Genomic DNA, 27,185 nt, shown 5'->3' with positions numbered 1-27,185 from the left:
TTTCTGCTTGTGGCCCTTTCAGTTCTGCAATCCAGGAAGCTATCTTTGCAGTAACAGGGAAGATGACTAAAGGTTAGGATGTATTTCAAAGCTTTAAAAATAGAACAATTGCATTTTAAAGTCTAATTGGTCTTTTTAAAAGGCCATTAGTAAGCCTGGAATTTGTGATTCCAAGCTTACTAATGATACTGCCTTTCTGACACTACCTTGCTAGAGACCTTATTGCTAAGATTCCAAAGAGCATCCAAATGGTTGAAATTGAAATTCATTTTAAAAGATCAAATATTCCGCTTAAGCTGTTGTACCAATATTACAGAATCAGATAAAAGTCAAAAGGCTGTGTCCAAAAATCCTAAATGTCAGATTTTCATAAACATTGCATCTTCTTTGAAAAAGACTCACATGTTCACAGCTGGAATACTTTAGAGCCTGTTTTGTCTTTTTCTTTTTTTTTTTGGAGTGATAATGGAGGGAAGGAGGAGTCCAAACAACATTTTTGAAGGAAACTTTGATTCCACTGTAGCGAACAGTTTGTCCCAGTGGTCTTTGGCTGAGGAGGTCAGCTGAAGAGCAAAGATGCCCTCAGTGAAGCCAATGGGACCCTGGATCAGCCACAACCTGACAGAAAGCAGGTTCATCTGTCCTAAAGAACTTTGATGACTCAAGAGCCTGCTCACAACACAATCAGGAATCATACACACTGGGCTGTTTGTAAAAGACTTTGCTGAATTTACAGGGGAGTGAAATTTTAGAGGGCTAAAGTAAAAAGGAACTATGCTTGTGATTCCAATGGAGCTAGAGGCTCCTTCACAGGGCTCCTCTAAATGGCATGTAAAGATCTGGATGAAAAAGAATGGGAGGAACTTCTCCTACTTGACCAGCTGGAGGAATAATTCTTCTCCGAGGACTACTTCCTTATCACCTCCAATATGAAGGCATTAGTGATCAGACCTTGGAGAAGCTGAATCAAGTTACACAGAAAGTAGAGTTGAATCATTCCTTCTTAAAGAAATGATATCTTCCTCAAGAACATGACCCACTGAAATCTAGTGGACTTTGCATTTGCTTTTTCTGCTCCACATATTAACCTGGCAGTCTCATGCTTAAGGTAAGAGTAACCACGCTCCATCTAAATAGCATCACATTGCAAAGATCAGCAGTACACTCTATGCAGTTTATGGCATTATTTTTTTTTTTCCTATGCAAAGACAGCATCCATCTATCTATCTATCTATCTATCTATCTATCTATCTATCTATCTATCTAGTTATCAGTCTATCTAACTCTGTCTAGATTGATTACTAAGTGTGGACATGTGTACTCTCACTTATGGGGAAGCATGAGTGGAATAGATAGGAAGGAAGTAGTTGAAAGGGAAAAGTCAGATGTAATTTCTTGTCTGTTACCCATGTGATACAAGAAGTCCCTAGGCAGCTTCAGCCTGCACTGTAATGCAGAGGCTGTCTGGAGGGGCACGATGACAGTATGATTCCTCGCAGGCTGCACACTTCAAAGTTGTGACGTGAGCATTCCACATGTCTAGTATAGTGATGGTGCTGGAGACGTATGGAGGTGTCCATCTTCCAGGTGTTTGGAGCAGAAATGGCGATGATGGAGGCTCTGGTGTAGCTCTTTCAAAGGGTACTTACTCATTACCTCCCCCATCCTTTCCCCACTCCCCTTCTATTACAGTGTTCCAACCTCAAACCGTCAAATTAAAACAGTGGTTTACACCTTTACTGAAGCCTCAGATTGCAGATATTAATTACCAGGACGTGCTCCGAGGGAAGCAAGGATTTGGCAGGACAACTGAAGTCCTCACTTTCCCCTCTCTGTACATCATGCTGGCTTGCTCTTGGTTCCCCTGTGGGAGGTGATAAATCTGGGCTTTTACTATCGAGGCTGGGCATCTGGTAAGGGTACCCTGTACTGTTGGCATCCTCCGCTTCGCCCTGTCCCAGTGTCACACTGGTAAGATAGGGTTTGGGGGATGGAATCGGGCAGGAGAACCCTCACAGGACTCCTTGTAAAGAAGAAGGAAAACAAGGTCGATGAGACCTTTTACTTTGCGTGACAGCTGGCGGGATTAGCCGCAGCACAGGGCAGGGATGAGCGTTCAAGCTTCGCCCAGAGGGACTGTCCGGCTACAGGTTCCTGCTTGCGGGGAAGAAGCAACCGTTTAATCCCAGAGCTTGGCTCCCGCAGCCGACACATAGCTCTGCTCCAAGATCCCGCCGCCTCGGTGCCTGGCTGGCGAGCTCGCTGCCCGCACGGGCTGAGCAGCGCTGTCGCTGCACGGGACACCCCCGAGGGAGGTGGAAAAAAACTAAAATGAAAGGAAGGAGAGAGGGAAGAGCTGCTCTCCCAGGCTCCTTCCAGGCGCTGGGCAAACCACCGCCTCCCGCCCGCTGGCGGAGAGGGAAAGGGGCTGTGCCCCTGGCGGCAGCGCGGGCAGCGCCGGCACCCCGGCGGAGGAAGGCAGCAGCACGGGCAGGACAAGCAGCCCGGGCAAGGCAGGCGGAGCGGGAAGGGCAGGCAGCGCGGGCAGCACAAGACAGCTCGCGCCGCCCGGGGAGGGCTCTAATTCATCACCCCGCTCAGAGGAGAGGATGGGACGCCGCTAAACTCCCCTTTCTCCCTCCTCCCTTCCCCCCTCGCCAGGCAAGCTCCCCCTTTTCTCCCCCCCTCCGCTGCTCTTTCTCTCTCTCCAAGCAGTGAGGCTCGGACAGTGCTCGGCTCCAGCGCTTTATTTTAAGATGATCGGCCAAGGTCTTTGCAGATAGAATTTATCCGAAGTTAAATAGCAGGCGCTCGTCGCTCCCTCGCCAATAAGTCATTTTAAATAGAGACAAATCGTCCTGGACGCCCCGGAGCGCCGGTGCCGCCGCGCCCCCCGCCGAAGCGGAGAGGGCAGCCCTGGCAGCTCCCTCCTCCCGTAAGTGTCCTGCTTGGCGGAGCCGGAGCGCGGCCGTGTGCAGAGAAGGGGAGGCGAGAGGGGGGGAGAACCTGCCAGCAGCCCCGCCGCCCTGACAGTGCCTGCGCCGGATGCACAGCGGCCGCGGGACACCTCTGTGTGGAGCACGGCGAGGAGATGCGCAGGGACGGCGGGCTGCGCCGCGGAGCTCAGCCCCTCTAGGCTCGCCCATGGAGCGCCCCGCGGAGCCCCGGCCGCCGTCGGACTCCCTACGCTGTACGTATCCCCGCCGCGACGCCCCCCCCCCCCCCCCGGCGGCGGGGCTGTCCGCGAGGCGCGGAGGGGGGCTGGGGCCGGGGGCGGGGGTCCGCACCCGTCGGGGCGCCCCGGAGTTCGGTCCCAGCCCTGGGCGAGGTGCGGTTTAAGAGGGGCGGAGGGAGGTGGGCCCTTGTGGGGATAGGCAGAGCCCTCTCTGGCGTCCCGGAGGCGAAGCGCTTCGCCTCGGCTGTAAGTGCCCGGGAGTATCCGCAGCCCCGATCCCAGCGTCTCCTGCCTCTTCTTCCCCTCTCCGGCGCAGTTCAGCTCTCCAGCACCCTGCCAGGGCTCCGCTGCCGACAGGAGGGCGGCTGAAGCCCTGTCCCCGCCTGGGGCACGCAAGCAGGCAGGGCAGGGGAGGCAGGGCTGGTGGTGGCACCCCGGGTCGTCCCATCCTACACCGCAGGGCTCTCCCGCCCGGTAAAACGACTGAGCACCGGGGAGCGCTGCCTACAGGCTCTCTGCAGCCAGCCCGGACCGTGCGATCACTTTGCTCTGACGCTGGATTAACTAGATTTTAATCGTTTTCTGTTTCCCCCACCCCCATCCACACACCCCATCTCCTCCTTCTCTCCCGCCCCCCCTTCCCTACACACCTCTCTTCCCCCCTTGTCTCAAGCCTAACCTTGTCTTGTGGTCATGGGGTCTGTAATTTCATTTTTGTCTAGGCTGGTGAGAGCTCTGCTTGTTCTGTAAAGTGGATGTCAGGTGGATCTATGTTCTGGAAGGAACAAAGAGGCAGCGAAGGCAGCGCGGGGGAAGTTTGAGCGGCGAGGATGCAGGCTGTGTACTGGTACGCGGTCCTTCTGCTGCAGCCCACCCTTTACCTGGTGAGTGTCCCCGGCCTCTCGCACGGGCCGGGGAGGGGGGACCTCGACGGGGAGGAGGGCACCAGCCTGCCCGAGAAACAGCAAACTCACGGCAACTGTGGGCGCCCCCCAGCCAGCCCTGCCCGTCCTCCCGGGGTCGGGGAGGCGCGGGGCTCTGCCAGGACCTCTCGGCAGGGCACGTAGGAGGCAGCACCCGTAACTTCTCCTCCGCCGGGAAGGGGCGCGCCATCCGGACCGTGTTTCCCAGTGCCTCCTCCCGGGCTGGGTCCCCCGGTACTTGCAGGGGGGCCCGCCCAGGCTGAAGGCTGGAAGCAACTTCTTGCCCTCTGCTCCCTGCTGAGGGTGGCAGCATCTTCCGATGGAGCCCCCCTTTCATGTGCCACTGCGGGCGGCTCGGCACTAGCGCGCCGCGCAGAGCGACTGGCACAGCTTAGTGTACTCCGCCTGAAGTGTCATTGACTTTCGCAGCAAATATCCTTTAAGATTACCGGGGGAACACGAGTAAACAGGGGCGTTACCTCCTTTAACACACACTTCATTCCCTCTACGATGGCAAGTAACAAAACTAAGGAGGGCTGCTTCTTTGCAGCCCGCGCCCTCGCTCGCCTGCCATGCGTTACGTAGGAGATACCTTGTCGGGGAGCTCGCCCACTTGGCGACGGGGATCGGAAAAGCCCCTTTTCCGGGGGCGCTGCCGAGAAAAGCACCCTGGAGCCGTACCGGGGGAGGCGGCTGCTCCGCTCCGGCTCCGCGGCCTCCCGTCACTGCCTGCGTTGGCGCTGCCACGCCACGTGGGGGCACTGCGGGGCAGTGCGGCGCGGAGGAGTGCGGGGCAGCCAATCCCGAGCTGGCCCGGAACGGGACGGGACAGGGGAGCGCCGGCGGAGGTGACGCCAGCATTTTCCGCGCCCGCGCAGCGTCCAGCGCGGCAGCTCAGCCCCGGGTTCGCGCCCGTCCCGGCCCGTCCCTCCCGACGTGTGTCCCGTTGGGGGCCCCTACCCTCGCCGGGCTGTGCCACCTCTGCAGCGGGCTCCTCTCCTCCCCGCGAATATTATAGCCGGGGGCTGGGGGGCGGGGGGGGGGCTGATCTGGAGAGTGGGGTGGGGGGTGGCAGGGAAAAAAGTGCTAGTCAAATAATCTATCAAAAAGCCGGAGCGAGATCGATACGTCGTGTTAAATTTTAAATGTGTTTGCTGGCAGTTAAACTGCTCTCGACTCATTACAACAACAGTGCTGGATTTATTCTAATGCGCTGCAGTCTGAACAACAAGCGCATTAATTCTCCTTTAATTGTAAACTGGGAGCATTTGAAAACCATTCAGTGTGCAAATTATGCTGATTCAATTACCGTTTAGTTACAGACTTCATTACCTGAATGCTTTTTTTTTTTTTTTTTTTTTTTTTTTCCCCTGGTTGTGTTGTTTTCTGAGGGCTTGGCATTGCAGAATGAGGAGATGATCTTTCAGTTTCCCTCGAAACAATGCGAAATAGGATGAAAAAGAGACAAAATAAGGAATAAAAGACAAGCTAGGGGGAAGGGATGCGTTCTTCGGCTGGACTGTCTTCTGTCAAAACACTCGGGGGGAGATCCAAAGGATTTCCTCTGTCTAACCCGCTTCTCATTTCTGAGTCGATACTTCCACGTTTGTGTCAACCTCTCCACGTTCTCTGTATTTCGGGAGTGACTCTGAAAGTTTGCATTAGGCCATCGCCTGTAAATAAACTGTTTATTAGCATTGAAGCATGAAGCTTGGATTAAAGCTTTAACACAGTGCCACAAACCAGCACGGCACAGTACTTTGGGCTGCCAGCCCCTGTGCATGAGCCACTCTGTGTGGACCAGGGTGGTTTCAATTAGGAATTGCATTTTCAGTACCCAGCCTGTGAGGAGGGACAAATGAAATGGCAGTGCCACCAGCTTCCCATCGAGTTGGTTAAAATAATCCTTTCTGAGAGGGGCTAGTATTATAGGGGAGAGGGACAGCAGCCTGTTTCCCCTCTGCCTGAGCTGGGCGGTGTTCAGCAGTTACTCATTTCCAGACAATTGCTGGCTTGTAATTTCTCTTCACCAAGCAAAACACTGCTCTCCTTTCTTCTTTATTTATTTAATTTATTTATTTTTCCCACCGTTAAGCCTCTTCCTAATTAAATTGGGGGGGAGGGGGGGGGAGAGTGCTCCTTCTCTTCTCCCCCTCTTTAATAGAGCCATATGCCATCCAGCTTTATTGCCACAAATTTATAGAGGTCATGGCCAACCAGAAAGAGAAGGAATGTTGCTGGGGTAGAGATGGTTTGTCCTGTTATGTTTATTGATAAGAACAGTAGTTGGCCTTTGAGAGATGTGTATTTTCTCCTTGTTTCGAGCTGTGCAGTGTATTGAAAATGTTGCGTTTGATTTGCAGTAGAAGTGCATTTCCTTTGGCCTAAACGGATAACTTAGTACTTATTTGGTAGAATTAGGAGTTAACCTTTAAATGCTTGCAGTTATTTTCTTTCTAGACATTTAGAGAGCTGCAGAAAGTGTTCAGGCAGCTACGCTCAGTCTCACCACGAGACTCCACTTCACTGCTGTTCTTTCAAAAGCATCTTAGTCTTATTCTAATGGGTAATGTTTTCTTAACGAACAGGGCTGTGCCAAGGTCAAAATCGTCATTAAGGAAGCACGTAAATATTAAGAAAGAAAAAACGGCCCGGAGATCGTAGACTCTTTTAGGTTTGAGCTCTGTTAAAGACAACGGGGTTTTACACCATTCCCTTAGTGGAAAATTCCTCGTTTAATTCCTGCTAGCTGCCGGTGGATTTCCAGTCTGACACCACAGGACAATAAAAAGCCAGGCTGCTTCTTTCCATTTCTTCCTTTTTTTTTTTTTTTCTTTCTTTTCACTTTTCCTGAGTGGAAGAGACACACTATAGAAGCGACTACAAATTCCGCGGACTGGGAGCGAAGACGGCAAGGATCCTAACTAGTTATTTCTCACTAGGACAGGCCAAGCATGGCCTCAGAGGAGGAGGCAGGTCGTTTCCGTCACGGCTGTTAAGGGGAGCTTCCTTAGTGAGGAAGGCGGCCGGCGGGCAGGGGGCCGGCAACTCCTGGTGGTCACCAGAGCTCGCCCCGTCCTGCCACTCTCCGGCCCCAGCCTGATCCTGCGCTCCCTCCGCCCCTCCCAGCCAAGCCAGGGCTCCGGGCGGCAGCGCGCCTTCCGGATGCCGGATTTCATCCCCAGCATGTCCCCAGGTTCTGCCTTCGCGTGCTCTAGGGGGGAACTTCCCCCACTGTTTTCCTGAGATCACACCGGCTTGAAGAGACTTCGGCTCCTTTACCTAGGTACTCCTTCCCCGAAGTGGCGGGTACGGGACTAAAACCGGTCGGAGTTTTGCGTTTCGTGTTGCTAGGGTAAAGATCCCTCCTCCCCCCTGAGCCTCCCCTCCTTGTCGTCTTTTCCCAGCAAAGTGTTTCTCCGCTGGTGAGTTTGTAAAATAGGATATACATCAGAGCCGGCTGGCAGAGCAGTTTAACCCCTTGTAGAACTTAAGCAGAGCAAGAGCAAATGGGGGGGGGGGGGGGGGAATTTTCCACCCCCCGACGAGGGGTACGAGCAGGTTGTTTCGCGGGGGAAGCTGCTCTGCGCGGCTCTTTGCCCGAGCAGGAGAACCCAGGGCTCCCGACCGGAGCCTTGCTCTGCGGGGCCAGGGCTTCGGCGAGGGTCCAGTTCCAGCTCGATAACCTCCTTCAACGCCGGGCTGGGAATTTTAAGGTCTGCTCCGCGCCGTCGCTGTAGTTTGGAGGCCTTCTGACAGCCGAGCGGAGCTTTCCTGCAAAATGTTGTGAATAAGAGAGGTTTAAAATTGTCCAAAGAGGTGGCACACTTGGCACGGTGTTTGCCGAGGGGGAGGAACGGGGGGTGAAGTGCTCCAGACTTTGTGTACATTTAATTTCGCTCCATGTCGCACTGTTTGCGGTGATTTCACCCCGGTTAATGAAAGCTATGGGAAACGCGAGGAGGTATCACATGCCGGAGAAGATAAGTTGGTTTTATATCTTCTTCTTCTTTCTTTGTAAAGATAGTTGCTGCTTGTGTCCTACTTTGTCGTGGGAGGAACAAAACCCTTCTGTAGGCAGCGAAGATAAAAGAAAACAAAACAAAAAACAAAAGAGAAAGAAGGCATAATCAGCACCCCCGGTATTTTCTCAGAGGCATTTTGTGCTGAAAGCAGTCGGGTACTGCTTTTTTTCCCCCCAAATAAGCGATTTCTTTCAGTTTTCAAGTTGACGGCGGGGGGGGGGGGGGGGGGGGGGGGGGGCGGGCGACGACGGCGGGGGTGGAGGTTTAGGTAGCCTTGCGAAGGTTCCGCTCCCTCTTTCTGAGGGAGTTTGAGAGAGGCTTCGCGGTGGTGTAGGTGGAGTAATTACTCTTTCGGAAGGCAAGGCACGGGGATGGCAACGGGCTCGGAGCTCCTGTAGGCGAAATAAACTTTTCTGCGCTCTAGTTTCTTTTTTGTTTCCTGTTAAGTGGAGATTGGTGCATTCTTTTCTGGGTTTTCTTCCTTCCTAACCACCAGGGACCTGCGCTAGGAGTTTAAGAAGGGGCTTTCCCGCACTAAAAGTTCTTTTTCGTGGTGCTTAGTACACACTACTTTGATTTCTTATATCGCTGGAGAAAGGAGTCTGGAACAGATTTCGTCTTTTGGGGAGGCACCTGAATATAATCCAATATCCCTGCCTCTCTTTGACTAGCCCAATCTTCCAAGTCGGCACCTAGAGGTATCCATTTTAAGCTCTTTAATATTCCCCTGCATCTCTAAACCGCCATTTTAATTAACGAAAAGTCAATTTCCCAGCCGTCTTGGAAAAAGTGCGGTGAAGCAGGTTAAGAAACCAATTGCTCGGAATAGCCAGCACTTTGAGAAAATGAATGTGTGAGCCATCCTTCCCTCCCTAGGAATGGCTTCTGTTCTCCCGACTGTGTTTGTGTGAAGTTATGCTGTGATTTATCAGATAGTTTAACACCCAGCTCGCTCTTCTTGTAAGTCAGCATTAAACCACCTCCTGGGCTCTTTGTAAATACAGCTTTAGCATTTTTTTCATGCAGCAGATTGACATGTTGACTATCCTGTTTTAAGGAATGTGACAATAAAGTGGAAAACCGAAGGCTGGCAAGCACTTCATCAAGGATAAAAAGGTTCTGCTGTAAGGATGTCACTCAATTTATTGTGAAAGTCGAATGAATTACGTTTAATGAAAGTGCTCCCCAGATGAATATTACTAGCAATTTCCTGCGTTGGCTCTGTCAGATTGATATGAGGAAATGCCAACCCGTATCAAAAAAGATCTCCAATCTCAATTACTATGCAAGCTTTCGAAGAGCTTCTTTTTATTGATATGATATATATTGGCAGGTTCTCAATGCTGGGGAAACTGCTCTCTGTTCAACAGGACAGCATATTTCCTAGTTGATTGTTTAACCCTACGTGTTTCTGGTTGTTGTTTAAACTTCTGTGAGTATCCTTCTTTTGGAGGAGTCTCTTTCTGTGACTTAGAGAGACTAAAGTTATGTGTCTGGTAGAGACCAGGGGTGATGCTCTTTGCAGGAAGTTTGTTCAGCCTGGACGAGCAAATCCGAAGGTCAAGAGAAATAACACAGCTGGTACAATGGCGTCGAGTTCCCTTATTTTTTGTGTATTTCTAGTAGGCAATCCAGAGCACGCTACTATTTGTTACCACTAGCAATCCCAATATTCCCGCCCTTTCTTCCTCATTCCTCTAGGGCTTCTTTGGGCAAATTAGAAATTTGCTAAGACCGCGAAGAGAGAGAAAAGCTCTTTTGTCCCCTCATCTACGTAAGAATTGACTTTGTGAGAGGCTTTTCTGTTCCATTTTAACTACTGTGATACAGGTCGTTGTTTAGGAATACAGCTTCTCTTCCCACAATCCATCTTGCTGGGCTTGTTTGTGATCAAAGGAGGAATTCAGTCAGCTTTCTTCTACCACTTTCCCTTTCTCTTTCAATTTTTAAATCGAAGAGGAGAGAGAGACGCTATTGAAGGACAGCCGGGATATGCTCGGTACTCTTCAGCAGGACGGGGACATGAGCACCTTCACGTGTGCAGCTGTGCTCCCTACATGCAGCATTAAAGAGGAAGCAGAAAGAGCTTGTCCTTATCACATGTCGGGTTAGTTTGGGTTCCCATTTTGATTTTCACTACTGGATGCGCTCCTAAAACTTTCTTCAGTGCACGATTAGTCCAAGTGGGTTTGGTTTTGTTTTTTTTTTAAGTGTGTTTTCTTCCCCCTGTGTCGGAGACGCTGCCTGTTTCGAGCCGCGGAAGGACAGTGCAAGCGGTGCGGGGAGAGCGAACAAAGGCTTGCAGACGGGCTGGGACAAGGCTGACTTCGAGGTGCCCCGCTCCGTTCCGCGCTGCTCCGCGCGGCCCGCCGCCGGATCGGGGCTGGCGCTTCCCATTGGACCGCCGGTGGCAGCTCCGGCCGTGCAGCACCTTGGAGAGGTCCCGGGGAACGGGGCCGGGGAGCGGGGGCATCCGCGCCAGCATAGCGAGCAGCGCCCGGCCCTCCCGCGTCACGGGGGTCGCTGTGCGCTGCCGGGGAGCCCGGCGACACCCGCAAACATTCTGTCACAGGCGCCCTCAGTGTTTCGGGTCACTGCTGCTCAGACCTCGCCTGCAACCCGCTCTGGACGTGGGGTTTGGCTTCCTGTGTTAGTTTCCTGAAGGAAGAAGTAGACAGGTGGACCAGCACACCAATGTATTTACTGTTGCTGCTGACTGGGTTTCTTTTAGAGGCAAAGAAGCTGCTTTATATTCTGAGGAAAAAAAAAAACAAAAACCCAACAAACTGACCAGAGGAGCAATATATGAGTGTGTAGGGCAACATGGATGGGATCTCCAATAGGATCTTGGCAGGATGAATCTGGGGATCAGGAAGGCTGTTTTGGTATGTTTGTGTTTGTCTCATTTTATCCCAGAATGACAGCATACTCTCTTTCTGGGGAGAGTCCCAAGACATCCGTGAGCATTGGTGTCAAAACGGCTGTGCAACACAGTTGATACTAAGACATGGAAGCAGGGAGTGATTAATTAATAATGATACTTCCAATCCTGAGGGTCATGGCAGGAGTTGCTCTCAGGCACAGTTGATGTCATTGGTATAGGGTAGTGGTACTTTTGAGACACCTGTAAGGCAGATCTCGTTCCCTTCACATGCCTGTGTCCTGACAGCCAGTGCTTAGGGTATCTCCCAGATCCCTCTTTACTTTCAAGAGGAAATAATACCAGGCAAGTGCCTTCATCCCTGTAAATCCCCACACACTATTGACAGAGCTGTCTTCTAGCAGTCTGATACCTGAAAAGCACTTGTCAATAAAACACTGACTTTTGGCAAGGCAGGTGTAAGTGGATGACTGATGGAGAGTCCTTCACTAAAGGAATGTGATGGGAATTGACTAGGCTGAGAGGAAAAGCAACCCACAATCCCCACCAACCCTGCAGACAAAAGCCGTTTATTCCTGGTCCATATTCTCCCATGAATATCAGTATCAACTGTGATGCTTTTTTTCTAGTCCCTATGTATGGTGCCTGGAAATTGTATTGTCTGCTTCATAGATACAGCTTTTATCTTCCAAATGCCACCCTCATTAATGTCAGTGTCTCACAGTCCAACTAGTGACAAATGTCTCAGGGACGTTCATCTGCCTTGCACGCTACATCCATCTCTCCAGGTGCCCTGTCTCTTACTCTCCAAGGAGTAGTTTAGCAATATTTTCTTTCTTGTCCTCTCTGTCTGCTATGAAAAGATTTGTTCACTAGCTGGTCTCTGCCCTGTCCATTCCTGTTAGTTTTGTCAGTGCCTTCTGAAGTGTCATGTCTCCTGTTAATCTGTTTCATCACTTTGATGACAGGTTGACCAGCACATGTGAAGATAATCTGCTCTTTCCACATCTGCGAACTATGATGGGGAGAAATTAGGCTTTTTTTGCTTGCATGATAATAGCACCCTATTGTACTCAAACCTCATTTTCAAGTATAGACTGGATGCAAAAAACTAAAGAATGAGGAGCCTGCTTGTTTCTTTGTGTGTGTAGCCTGGTTATTTCTTATTGCTGAACTTCTGAAAAACTGGTAAGTAAAGTATGCCTATGTTATTTCTTTGTATATTTCCTAAAACTAGGGTGTTTAAGCTGGACAAGGTCTCTCTAGGCTCAGCAGAATCAGCAGCACAGCTGATGACCAAAACAATACCAGGAAAGAAGTGATCTAGTAGGCTCAGTTCTTGGAAATACCTGTAATTAAAATATATAATATATATATATAAATTTTATTATTTATTTAGGAAAAAAAAAAGTGAGAAGTCACTTATAATCTAATCAATACAGCATTCCCAGTTGAAAAACAGAAGATCCTACTTATCTTCCTAGTTAGAACATCTGATATTTTGATCCAGAAACCCCTGGACCCAGTGTTTCTGCCTGATAGTACATACTGATTTCAGAAATAACATCAGTAACATGATAAATTATTACTGACTAACTTGTCTTAACGCTGTGTTCTCCTCCCTGACCCCCCATGCATTATTGGGGAGTTAACCTTCAGATGGTGCAATATTTATTGCATTTGTCTGAGAGGTGCATATAAGCCACTGGGTAAAAAAAAAAAGAAAAAAAAGAAGACATACTCTAGCCATGTATTGAGAGCACTCTTGTAAACCAAAGTCTCCTATACAGCAGATCCTGTGGCCTGTTCCTGCAATGTTATACAAAATAGGATTCCTCTGTAAATTCATGTCTTACTTGTGCAAGGAGGAGGGATTCTGTTTCCTGTTGAAGATTAAGTAGACCGTTTCTATCACTGAGAATTGCTTGCCATTATTCAGATGCACTTTGAATTGAAAGTGTAATTGTCAGGTCTTAAAAAATTGTAGCTAATGGAATTTCTGTATGGATAGTTCAGACCACCTGTACTGTAATACCTATTTGCACAGTCATTTTTATAAGCTATTCTTGATTGAACTGTGGAAGAATAATTCTTCTGCTAGGCTATTTTGTCAACAAATGTTGTCATAGGCCTTCAGGTATATAAAACTACGTATATAAAATGAATGGACTACTTTTTATGTTTACAATATCATCCATAATATTTGAGGTCCTGTAAAGGAACGTATGGACTTAAAATAACGATCATATTAAAGCATCCTCATGGTTGCTGCATTGTCAATAGCAATATTGTAAAATACTAGTCATTTAAAATCAGAATGTTAGTGTGTAATTTGACTCAATTTCTGTTGTTGCTTTCTGCAACTACTCTGTTACACACTGAGTTTTTTCTGAATGTTTATGTGGGGAATGATTTGTGTCTTGAGAAGATTTTGTAAGCAATATTGCTAGGTAAAACATAGCAATAATACTGTAGCTTTATGGGTGGCAATTGCTGAGTGAACAGATCTTTAAAGAGGAGGGAAATAAGGAGGAGTACAAATACAGAGATGTGACATAAAAGATGTGAATAATAGTACTGCAAAACCTTCACCATTAGAAAAGATGGGCTCCATCCTGTTGCCTTCATCTGTAGTGGATATTACCTTAACAAGGCCCACAGTTTTATAATCCTACTTATTTATTCTCCCTGCTTCCACAAACGATCCTATTTGCTTAATTGGCTTGCTTGCTGTAGATGGTAATGTGGAACACGTTGGAAACAGAGGTGCAAGAGTATGACCCTTTAATTACACTGCTTTCTAATATCTGAAATAGGAGACATTGGGATTTTGATAGTTACTTACACAAAAGATATTCTTAACTTCAGCAGAGCCACTTCTGTGAGCGGTCACTTGGAGTGAGAAAGGAACAACATTGTCTGACCCTTGGTAAGACAGTGGGCTGTGTGAATCATCTACGTCTTCAGCTTTCTTCTGCTGAATCAAGGGGTAGTACCTCTTGCTGTTTACCTCCTTCCTCTGTGAGCAGCTCTGCTGCCTCTATTAAAATTAGTTATTGCAATAAGATACTATCCCACAGAATTATAGATATATCAGTTTGTGTTTACACCTTAAATGCACAGAATATTTGCTAGCTAAAGCAGAGCATGAGCCTTAAAAAAGTTGTTGAGTGGATTAGCAGATTTTAATGTTATGGTTCAGTATTTCAATGTAATGCAACCCAAATGAATATGGAAATGTGTGACTAAGTATGTAGGAGGAGGTAAAAGTGCTGCTTTTATTCTTCACAATTTATAGAATATTCTGAAATTGTGGGGTTGTAGCAGACACTTCAGAGTAGATGCCAATGGTTTGTAACTACTTTTTAGAAGCAAAGCAAGCCTAACACTTCAGTGTTAAGAAATGCGCTCACATACGCTTCAGTGCTTTACTGAACTAGGATCATAAGAAAGCAAATGCAATAAGGTTTTTGCATTTCTGGTTTTAGGATATAAAATTTTCTTCTTCCATATCAGAAAAGATCACACATGTGTATCTTTAGAATTGTTACAAAGTAATATTTATGCCAAGAACTTGTTGAATTTACCTCTGGGCTACTTAGGATTTATTACAATATTATGCTTATAAAGATGCATCTGTTATTCCACACCCTAAACATGTTTTCTCCATTATAGTTGGATAATAATTAATTGTATAATAAAAATGATCCATTAATTATTTAATACTTTTTTTTTGTTCTGAATCTTTGTAATAATAATTTGTTCTGGCTACAGATTCAGCTTCTGAAGAAATAGTCTGCGAAATGTCATTCTGTTTGAAACGAAACTGAAGTTTATTTTTTCAAATAGATTTTTTTTTGTGGTAGATGTATTTTTTAAGTATCAGGCACCCCCAGAATCACAAAGAATTACAAAGAGATGCAAAAGGGGCATATCTGAGAAGCCATGTGTGGCCTGTATGAAGTATTATATCTGTGCTCTGCATTTGCAGTCTAACTGATACTGATGTACATTTTTTGCAGACCACTGCAAATTTTTTTCCTTACAGAAAAAAAGTGTAGTTAAATAGTGACCATGTAAGGCAAAAAAACTACCTTATTTACTCCTACACAAGAAACTTGCATGTTGATTCAAGACCATTCAGACTCGTAAGAACTTTGCCATTGATTTCTCTGGTCATAAAATGGTATCCTTAGCTTGATAAATACTTCCACTTTTTTAAGGAGGTTGGGAATGCTATTTCATTACATTTTAGCTTGAGTTGCTTTGTGTGAATTGCCTATTCATACTTAGCATTGGAAGAAAGAAGTAAGCATTTCTAATAAAGGTGGAAAATATACGTACATATGGCTATGTGGTGTTCACAGCCTTTGGTTTGAGCAGCTTAGTCTGCTGTGAAGTTAAGAAGAACTGAGTGGGCTCTATATGCTTTCATATTTAACATATTTTTTTGACATTGTGATTTGCTTCAGTACGTTTACCCAGAAGAATATTGTCCGGTCTTTAATCTGCCATGAGACCCTTCCTTTAGATACATTTATTCTCTTTCAGAATGATTCAATGGCTACAGTACTCCTTCATCTAGAATAATGACTACATGAATTGTCCCTCAGCTTTTGTGTTTTGTTTTATCCAAGTGGCACAGTGTTAGTGCCAGTTGTCTATGTCTGGCAAAAAAAAAGGGAATCTGTGCTGCCAGCCATTATAGGTGGGTGATTTACTTTAGCTCAACAGGTGGAGCTGTGACTTTGCTAGCCTGTTGATTCAGGCTAAAATTCAGCTAGTTGACAGGTCCCTGACTCAGTTATGCTTGTGTATTTCACATTCCCTAAACTTCCACCTACTTTTCCATTGGTTATGGAAAGTTTCTAAACTCCTGAGCAGGTGTAAAACACTTCATGTAATGAGAGGCATATGTGCAAGTGTTTTCATAGGAAAAAGCTGTTCATTGGTGGGAATGTAATGGTTCCACAGCTGCTATGGAAGCTGTTTTCTATCCCAGCTTTGCAAATTAATGTAGATATATAGACTGAGTCTAAGGCAGTATTTTTACATAGCCCTCCTTCAGTATGGACCACTTGGCATGATTAAGATTAATCCCCAAATTCCAGGAATTTTTTGTCCCCTGCCTTTTTGTCAGGACCTCAAAGGCTGTAGAAATGTTTGGAATAATTCTATCTTCAGCATGTTTAGAAAAGGCTAATTACCCTGGATTTATGCTAATAACTTCTGTAAAAAATAGCAGACACGTTGTTTGCAAATCCTGTAATTCTCACCTCATAGACTACTTGCAGCTTCTATGAGCCATGGTCCTGTTGCCCCTTCTTTCCTTGATTTAGCTAAAGCTGATCATGTGGTGGTTGGATTAACAGATGAAGGATCATTCTGTATTGGAACAACTATCACAGAAAAACAGGGGAGTGGCTTGAAATAAGCTGGGTTAATAGCATAAGAATCCACCTTTAAAAATTCTTACACTTCAGAAGCTTTCAATTCTTCTGTATTTTCATCCTTTTATATTAATTTTTGAACACACACCTATGTAAAATTGTTTTGTCTGATGAATGTTTAGGGAAGGATTGTTTCTGTATAGATTTGTGTCTCCCTTGGTAAATCAGAGCTTCAAACATCATACTAAATGTTTACTAATCACATCATAAGTGTTCCTAATACTACAGTTAGAGTGACCAAGTCAGCAGGACAAAGACAATACTAGCCAGATTTAAAGTCACACCATCTCTGGTAAAGAAAAAATCATGATCAGATGAAACAAAGAGCTCCTAAACAAATTCCAGTAAAATATACTGGAAACATTCACTGAATGCCTATGAATAAAAAAGGCAGTCAGAGTGGGAGAGGCTATTTCATCAGCAGAAGTGTAGGATAAATTAATCAAATTGTTTGCTATTAATAATGGGACCAGCTACAGTCAGATTCTAACAAATATGCCCACTGGGGATGGAAAATCTACCCAATTGAAATTAAATTGATAAACTTATCCTAGTTTCCAATGCCTTTCTGAGCATATATTTAGGAAGCAAAAGCTGTCCTAAGGATGGCCTGACTGAAAATGGACTCAATTATTTTACTTAATTGAGATAGTTCTCTTTGACAATGGAAGTAATTTTCAGGTTACTTGAGGCATTAAATGTGTCACTGCTTAGGTATAAAATTCTCAGCAGAAATATAAGAGTAACCTCTAATGGTTACAAAAATAAACTTGAGTTTATGTTCTTTTGTTTGTTTTCAAGATAAGTAAACATGGTATAGGAGTTTGTTTTGGGGTTTGTTTGTTTTTTTGTTGGTTTTTTTTTTTTACATCACGTGTTTTGACCTGTTTAGTACCTAAAGAATGTTTTCTATGTCCACCTCTACTTTTGCTAAAGGACTCATTGGGAATGGTAGAGAATGCATGTTGTTAGCTCTCATGCGTGATGAAACATGTTTGTCCTAAATTATGAATGAGTCACCAAAGTTGCATAGAAGTAAGTACAGTAATCAAAAGGCAATCCCAGCACAACTTCCTTCTTAGAAATCAAAACAAAATCTCAAAGAAAATAGAATCTGAATAAAGACTCATTCTGTCCCAATTGCTTTGCATTCACAGTCTTTTCTCCTTCAATATCTTACTTCTAGAAGAGTCTGTCTCCTCTAAGCCTAGACCTCTATTTCATTCTTGGCTGCTTAAGAATCATTTACACAGCATCTGACATTATTAGCGACTGAGTCAGTGTTACCCAAATCCTAAGACTGACTTCAGTCACAAGCTTGGTTCAAGGCTGTACTCTTCCCTTAGGGTGGTTTGGGGTTTTTCATCTTTTACAGTATTACTGCCATTGAGCACAGGAAAGAAATTGCAAATGTTCAGTGAAATGACTGTGCAGAAAGTTTTTCTGGTATGCAATGTTTTTTAGTCTTCGTCTTTGATGTCTTGTATCACAGCTTCTACCTTTAACTGGTTAACTACTTCACATTCAATTACTTCATAATTACTTCACATCAACCATGCTCTCAAGCTCTGACTTTCTTCAATGTGGTGATTTCAGTTCATGACAGGCTGAATATCATCTTTGTACATTTTTCAGCGTCCTCACTGTATAGTACCTTTTCTGTGACTGATGTAATTCAGAACATAGAAACATGCTAACAACATGCAGCTAAGCTCTAATCCCTGATAAATGACTGCACCTCACATCCAGCTATCACAACAGACTTAGTATCAGCTGTGATAGTTAGACTCTGGATTATTTGTTAGCTTAAATGCCACCATTGCAGCCTAAAATATCATGACATCTCTAGTAATCATGCCCTTGATTCACAGACGCGCATGAAAGCAAAAAAACAACAATAGGGCAGGGCTGGTTATTGGGAAGTAGTTCCAGCTGGGTCTGTAGCACTCTACACTTACAACATATAGGGTAGGGTCATAGGGCTGTTCTATTCTCCATTTAATTTGTCTTCCATCAATATTTTTTCATTAGATCAGGGTCTGAAGCCCTTGGTATGAATATAAGAGATTTAATTTCTTTCTCTGCTTCAGGACCATGAACACAAAACTTACACTTCTGAGGTAATTGCTTTAACTACTGGCTAGTGGAATAACATCAGGAATTTTCTTTATTTTGCTTGTTCATTTTATTCTACTTAGTTTAATGCACTCAGGTAATTCTTCAGCCAGGAAACAGGGTCTTCCTATAGGTAAGCTTTAAGACATTTGTGGTTTTGAGTCTTTCCCTCTTGTTCTTTGGCCCTATGTATATGACTTTATTCATAGTAGAAGCACTTAAGGTTTTGAGAGCCCTTATCAGAAAAAAAGCTTTATTTTGATGTGAAAGAAATTCTTAAACCAGAAAGTTAAAGTGATGTTGCCTTGCCAACTTTATCCACTGGGCATATTAGCAGGAGTAAAATAGGGTGCCTAATTCTTGGAACAATTTATGCTTCAGAAATGTCAGAAAGTGTTTAAATTAATTCCTTGTCTTCCTTTGGTTGCTTAGTTTGGGTAGTTTAGTAGTTTCTGTGAATTATGCTTTCAGAAAACTTCTCCCAGGAGGGTTATATGGGTATCTAATTTCAAGTTACAAACTCTTAACAAGTCCTTGGGACAGAAAGAGTGAACACTTCATTGAAGTAATTATAGGCACCTTCTGAATCTAGTCTGGAGGATCTTGAAAATTGCTAATAGTAAGCATAAACAGTCTTGTGCTTTCCTGTTTTTAATCTGTTTGGTGGATGTCCTTTATTTTCACTTGGATTCAAGTCTAATTCTTGTCCTTACTATTAAACAAAACCCCTGTCAGTCTGTCATAGTTCAGTTAATGAACTACTTCGAGAAGGCAGTTTATGTGCCTAAGATCATGAAAGCTTTTATTTTTACCTGAGAGTAATACTTATGGTTGTATACTGATGGAGCTGTGAGTGTATATTGTTGGCTTGAAACAAGTTACCAATTTGCAGGCCACTGCCATCACTCCTCATCCATTATTTTTAAGCTTATAATTGGATTTGTTTAATGATTTGTATCTATTACTCCCCATAAAAATCTATCCACTAACTACTGCATGCTCTCTTTGTCTAGCTGCTTCTTCATCCTCAGTGCACCAGCAGAAACTGGCAGTAAAAGGAGAGGAGAATTTGGCTTCAGCATCTTACTTTATTGGTTTAGGACGTCAGGAGCAAGGATCGCAGGGATATTCTAGCTTGGTAGGTCTAGTTCTATGGGCTGAAGAAAGCAAACTCTGTTTTGCAGAGATGAAACATGTATGGTTATTCCAGGCAAGTAGCTTCTGAGAGTTGAAGCATGCAAAGAATATTAATGATTTTTTTTTGGGTGTAAAAGCTGAGGTGCTTCTAGGAAAAAGTAGCTAAGACTTGAGATTAAAACTACCCAACAAAATAGACTGGCTTTGAATGGGCATTTCAGGAACTGTAAAAATTATATACCTGACAAAAAGGCTGTGCTGTACCATGTTTCAAAGGTTTTTTTTTTCTCCAAAAAGGCAACATTAGGACTCCTCAAAGAAGAATCATCTTTTTCAAAGCAAGGTATATTTTCCTGTAATCTTGTTCTCTAAACCATTTTGTGTTAAACTTTCCACAAAGGCTAGATAAATATTGAGGCAGATACCTTACAGGGAAAATTTTACTCCAAGCGCTTAGAATTCAACAAACTCACAAGCAACTGAAAAAAAGGTCTTAATATGGGAAGTTTCAGGCAACCTTAATCATAGCCATTGCTACCAGAATAATCTATAATTTATAGACAGATGTTTTCTCCTAGGTGTTCTTTGTGACAGTACTTTCCAAAATGGTGTTATCCTATAAATACCTTTTGTGATTTCCTTTTCTTTTTTTTTCTTTTTCTTAAATGTTGCACTTCAGAGAAGCTTGAAGTGTTATATAGAATGCTTTGAAGAATGCAGTTACTGCTATTTATAATTTCTTTATAACACTGCCCACTCTATAGTGGTTGCAGACCAGACTTCTAGTAGTAAGTTTTTCATCATGAGGTGCTTAGAAGGGGCAGAGAAAATGCTGCGATGGATAGTTTGTTTTTGTTTTGAGAGTGGCAGAGAACCATATTTGGTATGCATAGAGTGAAAAAAGCTGTTATTTAAATACTTAAAAACACAGATTATATAAAATTATACATAGCTTTAATTATTTTCCAAATATACTCTTCTAGAATACTAGACATCATAGTTCTGTTGGTCTAAAAGTGTGCAATATATTTCTTTTCAAATCAGGCTTTTTCACCCTGCCATCTCTTTATGGGTAGGCCTTTTTAATCTATACAGTTGAAACATGTAGCTTGTTATAACAGCTCAAACATAATTAGTGATTAGCTTGTGCAGAAACAGCTAAGGGAAAAAAGAACTGGTCTCTTATTATTTCTTATATCTCTATCTTAAAATAAAGAGATTTCTCAACTGGTAAATGAAAACAGATCACCAGATTTGGGTGAAATGTACTAGTAGCACGATTAAGAAAGCCTTGCTTCATTTCAGGCTACGTATGACCTTGGGAGATCTCAGTTATGCCTCTGGACAAAAAAATTTAATATTTCATTTTGTGGTGGTACCATCTTTCACCTTTATGTGGTTTTAAAAATGTAAATAAAATTGCTTTCTGTCAATGGTATATGTGAAGGTCACAGTCATATTCACCATGAGAATTCAAACTACCATTTGACCCACTACTGGTTCAGTAGATAACAATGCATTCTATTCACTTCCAGTAATCTAATTTGTAAGCATTTTATGGCCCAATATTTTATGCCTAGTTGCTAAAAGGTAAGAAATCAGCCTTTAAGCACTTCATTGTAGATTTATTTACAGAATAACTGTGCATCAAGTACAGAAGCTTTTTAGAATGCCAGGATATCTTGTATTACAGTCTTGCTTGCAAAAATGGCATGACTGAGTACAATGAAAGATTGGAGGAATGACTAGGAAGAGATTTCAAGGGTTCTCTAATCATTTTACTTTTAAAATCTATGTGCTATCTCACACAATTCTGTCAGATCATCTTTGTAGCAGCTTTGTCATAAATTGTATTCTTCTAAAATTAAAAAAAAAACCCCAACAAACAACAAACCAAACCCAAAACAAACAAAAGTCACTGCGCCTGATGTGTAAAGGTGGAGATGGATAAAACCAATTTTAATTTAGATGATGCACTATAAATGGGATTTTTCTAGTTTTGGCAAAGAAAGTCCTGGATATAAGTGTGATGTTTGTTTGCCACAATGTACACTTCCCAAGTGCCAGCAGATTTCTCTCTGGATATCTGGAACGTCTGTTGGCCAGAGCTTCAGCATGTATTAAATCCGGATGGTTCTGTGATCTGGCCATATGTGACTATACATACCTTCTGCTGTTGCTTCCTCTCTTGGCTAACAAACCAATTGCTCTGAAAGTGTGTAAGATGTCATGTTTTGAGACAAAAAAAACCCTTAAATGTGGAATGCTAACATGAGACTTTCCTACCTATGACTAGTTCTGCATTTGCTCAGAACAAACAATAGATATTCCTGTGCTGCAGTATCATTTAGAGCTTCCTTAAAAACAGCTGATACTGGCCATAGGTAGAATCAGGACACTAGATTAGGTGAACTGACTTGGCCATTACTGAATACATGTTACCATAAGATTATCTCGACCTATTTGAGAGTATAACTGGTGAAAGCTAACCACTGTTAGACTACAAATGTTTTATGGCAACAGAGTTGTGATGGAAACCACTTCTTGAACTCTACCCAGATATCCACGGGTATCTAACAAGATCTGACTTACAGTATTAAGTAAAGTCACCGTGGACTAAATTTTCACAAAAATATCAAGTCTTCTGTGATTTCATACAGTTTATTTTAGGAACATAAGGAGTTATCACTATGACTGGTAGTGGAGAACTCTGCACTTCTCATAAAATAGAAGAGACGCCTGTAAAGAATTACTGTAGAGAATGTACTTGTGGCTCTTTCTTAAAATGCAGCTGCATAGACAGATGCAGACAACCTTTTGCTTGATTAGTGTATCTTTTGAGCTTGGGGGATAGGAAGCAACCCTAATCCTGAACATATGTCACTAGGAGTGACAGTGTTTGAGCAAAGAAGTCCTGCTTCTTAGATGAACTAATAGTATGGGTGTAGCTGTACACAAATATAAATAGTTTTAGTTTGGAAATTGCTTACATGCAGGCAAAGTAATGTACCGTATTTGACCACACAGATGCATTCTTTGTGAACTCTGCCCTGAACTGCAGCATAAATAAACAAGATTAATATTGTATCTGAGACACAGGAGTAGAAGAGCTATCTTCCTGAAATTGTTTCATTCTTCCTCTTGTCAACTACTTTTGTTGATCTTTGCTTACAGAGGTATTTCTAGGTTTAATAAAGAATGTAAGGGTGGTGTTTATTTGTAGTATTCACAGTAAATCTTGGCTTGAAGGAAAACATATGAAAGCAAGACTATGAGTCTAAAGGAAACAGTTCTTGTGTTTATTAACCAAGAGGGAATATTTGTCAGACTGGATGTGTTTATATGGAGTCTCATGTCAAGCTCAATGAGATCTAAGAATATGCTGCTTGTAACCAGGATTACTAAATGGTTTGGAGAAATGAAACTTTTTTTTTTTTTTTGTTCTTTTATCTTTTTTTTCGGAAGTCTCCCTTTTGACCAACCTTTTAGCCTTCTATGAGGAAGTAACTAGGTGGCTGGATGATGGTAGAGCAGTAGATGTGTTTTTTCTTGATTTCAGTAAGGCATTTGATACTGTCTCCCACAGCATCCTCATAGATAAGCTAAGGAAGTGTGGGCTTGATGATCAGGTAGTGAGGTGGATCAAGAACTGGTTGGAAGGAAGAAGGCAGAGAGTTGTGGTCAATGGGGCAGAATCTAGCTGGAGGTCTGTGACTAGTGGAGTCCCTCAGGGGTCGGTGCTGGGACCAGTGCTGTTTAATATTTTCATCAACGACCTGGATGAGGGAACTGAATGTACCCTCAGCAAGTTTGCTGATGATACTAAACTGGGAGGAGTGGCTGACACACCAGAGGGCTGTGTTGCCATCCAGAGAGACCTGGGCAGGCTGGAGAGTTGGGCGGGGAGAAACTTGATGAAATTCCACAAGGGCAAGTGTAGAGTCTTGCATCTGGGGAAGAACAAGGCCATGTACCAGTACAGGTTGGGGGCTGACCTGCTGGACTGTAGTGAAGGGGAAAGGGACCTGGGGGTCCTGGTGGATAGAAGGATGACCATGAGCCAGCAATGTGCCCTTGTGGCCAAGAAGGCCAATGGCATCCTAGGGTGCATTAGAAAGGTTGTGGTTAGTAGGTCAAGAGAGGTTCTCCCCATCTACTCTGCCTTGGTGAGGCCGCATCTGGATTATTGTGTCCAGTTCTGGGCCTCTCAGTTCAAGAAGGACAGGGAATTGCTTGAAAGAGTCCAGCACAGAGACACAAAGATGATTAAGGGAGTGGAACATCTCCCTTATGAGGAGAGGCTGAGGGAGCTGGGCCTCTTCAGCTTGGAGAAGAGGAGACTGAGGGGTGACCTCATCAATGTTTACAAATATGTAAAGGGTGAGTGTCAGGATGATGGAGCTAGGTTTTTTTCAGTGATGTCCAGTGATAGGACAAGGGGCAATGGGTGTAAACTGGAGCATAGGAGGTTCCATGTGAACATCAGGAAAAATTTCTTTACTGTGAGAGTGACAGAGCACTGGAACAGGTTGCCCAGGGGCGTTGTGGAGTCTCCTATGTTGGAGCTATTCAAGGCCCGCCTGGACAAGTTCCTGTGTGATGTACTCTAGGTTACCCTGCTCTTGCAGGAGGGTTGGACTAGATGATCTTTTGAGGTCCCTTCCAACCCTTGGGATTCTGTGATTCTGTGAAAAGTACAAGCAGAAAAGAACACTAAGGGTTATGAATTGTACTCAAAACATAGTATAAAAAGCAGAAATATGGGAAGAAAAGTCTAGTAGTTGCCTATGATAGTCTAATCTAAAGCCCATCCATGAAATCAATGGTCACTTTTCCCACTAACTTTAGAGAAGTTTAACAAAGTCTCTCACCCAAAGATTTCAGAGCTTTGTAAAAAATAAAAAGACATTACTAACTTCCTTTCCCCCCACCAAAAAATCCCTAAACCCCAAAACCCTAAACAAAACCACCCCCCCAAAAAAAAACCCAACCAAACCCCAAACCAACCAGCAAATCAAATGACAAAAAAAAAACCAAAACCAAACCAAAGCAAAACCATTCAAAATGTCACAACAAACAAATTGGAAGTGCAGAGGAGTAAAAGGTATTACACCTTCTGTCCACCTCTGGTTTTAGATGTTCAACTCCAAACACCTACGTCACTTATCTGGCTGAGTAACCAACCACAAGGGAACTGGTGGTGAAGTTAGAGGTAGAAAGCAGTTCTCTGCAAGCTGCATTCTAATCACAGGCACTCAACATAAGCAGTAATTCTGGCTATTGAGTGGGATGTCATACTACAGTCACAAAGTCTTTATGTGAGGCAATTGTCTTATTTGCCATAAATAAGGACATTAATGTATAACTAGGAATACTTCACCAATTCAGAACAATTAATGAGATGATAGCTCAACACATTTAATCTTTACTTGAAGTTCCAGACTTTATGAAAAAATAAAACAGTGAGGCAGAAATAGCAGAAAAATATATTGATTTGTCAGTAATTGATTTAAGAAGAAACAGAACAAAAACACCCCATGAATCCTGCTCTCATTATGCCATCTCGGATTGATGTTTTCGGATATTATGTGCTTTTGCAACTAACTCATCTGTAATAAAAGACCCAGGGCAGCTAAACGTGACTCAGAAAAGGATTTAAAAGCACCAAACAAAACTGAACTCCTCATGGTGCCTTAGAAAGCTATTCACAGCTCATCGTCATTGATGGAGACCTAGAAGAAGAAGGGCGAACAATCCCCGTTTTTTGGTATTAACAGAGCTGCTCCATAATCTTTAGATGCCAAAAGGTTTTGCTGTGTCTGAGCCAGCTTGAATAGCTGGGCTGAGCTCTCTGCACGTCTTTACATGTTACTTTTGTGCATTATATATTATTTTGAAGATAGTAGCAGATAAACCAAAGGTCCTTTCTATGTGTCAGTTGTACCATTACAAATTAACCTAGTCTAAATTTTTGTATTAATAATTAAACTTTCACTACTGTGATGAAGAGGAATTGCTTGATGTCACTGGTATGGAAACCGTGTTAGTACCAGTAAAGCAAAACACCAGAGCATGTGCTGAACTCTGCATATGCAACATGGGTTACATATTCAGACAATGGGACTCTTCACAAGTTTAAACATTTGCTGCTGTCCTCTGCTACATTGAGGAATATGGCCCGCAAAAGAATCTCTGAGTACTGTAAGAATGGACTTAAGGCTAAATTCTTGTATTACCAGTGAATTAGTATTAAAAATTAATCAAAATTTATACCTGAAAGATTACATTGTAATACATTTCTTAATACAATACTGCCTCATTTTTTATCTTCTGTTAATTAGAAGATAAACACCTGAGCAGTGCCAGAGTTCACATGACAAACCACTGCCTGAATTGTGTACAATTCTTGAGGCAATAATCTTGAGATTCAAACTAAAAAAAAAAAAGAACTAACAAAGATAACCATTTATTATTTTATATCGTGTCTTATGTCTTTATTACCTAGCTTACCAATAGATATCTGATTGATGAGGGATAATGATGATTTTGTACAGTACAGAAGCTGGGGATCTTTGTCCTTTAGGAAGACCTACAGAAGATTTAGGTACTATCCAAAGCAGGTTTGAGTAGGATAAACAAATGGTAAGGGGTTGGCTTTCTAGCTAGCCTTAAGTTGTAGTGGATATTGAGAAGTAATTCAGCCTTCAGGTGCTTGGAAGGAAATATTTATTTGGTATCAATGAAACCAGGTATAATATTAAATGTGTTTGGGGTTTTGGGTTTAGATAGAAAACGTGTCTTTCTGCCTCACATGCTTTTGCTGATGATACTGACTAAGTGTTGAGAAAAATGTAGCATGGATTTGGCTACCAGCTCTGTTGCAAACCCTTGACATCACACAGTTACAGTGGCTTTTGGTGATCAGCACAACACTCAGAAGCATACATGCATAGCATTACTTTGACTTCCCATAGTAACCACACAGATCTGTGGCTGCTTCTGCTTGATCCTGCTTATGTGTCAACCAGTGGTGCCAGTCCTAGCTTTATTTATGCACCTACCGATGTTGTCCATTGCCAGTCTGCACCCACACTGAAGCAAAAATCAGTCAGGAGTTTGGCAGCACCTCCCTGCTGTGAAACCTGCCTGACTCCCTCCACATGGCTCCTCTCTTCCTTTCCTAGGGCTTTCATGAATATATATATGTGGAGTGGCTTAATTTGGTGCAATAGAAGACACTTGTGTAGGGGATGAATATGTTCCATATGTGCATATTTGTCATGTTTATACAAATTCAATTTGCTTTAGCATAAATTCTCATGCAGAAAAAAAATGTGAGTGACAGCTGGAGGGATTAAAAAAATCAAGATTGTTGTCTGTGAAAGATGATGACGTATGCACATATTTGGTTTGGCCTTGCTCTTCCCCTGTTCCAATTTCTGCTCTCTCACCCTCTGCCCTGCTTGCTCTTCTTGGGTA

The 27,185-nt window shown here is 43.6% G+C and overlaps 1 protein-coding gene across 3 annotated transcripts in view; it reads left to right on the top strand.

Moving 5' to 3' along the window:
* Window positions 1-2,301: 2,301 nt before the first annotated feature.
* Window positions 2,302-27,185, top strand: part of NXPH1 (neurexophilin 1) — a 146,492-nt gene continuing 121,608 nt past the window's right edge. Inside the window, exons 1-2 of one of the 3 annotated variants that reach the window (XM_062604965.1) lie at window positions 2,302-2,935; window positions 3,898-4,059. In XM_062604965.1, the coding sequence (XP_062460949.1) occupies window positions 4,006-4,059 (54 nt within the window). In that variant the 5' untranslated portion in view covers window positions 2,302-2,935; window positions 3,898-4,005. Of the gene's footprint in view, window positions 3,191-3,309; window positions 3,329-3,897; window positions 4,060-27,185 lie in introns of those variants that run through there. The other 2 variants (XM_062604964.1, XM_062604966.1) reach the window with 2 other exon arrangements.

This window comes from Pezoporus occidentalis, unplaced genomic scaffold, assembly GCF_034315485.1.
Source record: "Pezoporus occidentalis ecotype Australia unplaced genomic scaffold, CSIRO_AGI_Poc_V1 ctg9, whole genome shotgun sequence".
Classification (NCBI taxonomy): Eukaryota; Metazoa; Chordata; class Aves; order Psittaciformes; family Psittacidae; genus Pezoporus; species Pezoporus occidentalis.
The sequence above is the reverse complement of the archived record's forward strand: the minus strand, read 5'-3'. Positions and strand labels throughout refer to the sequence as shown.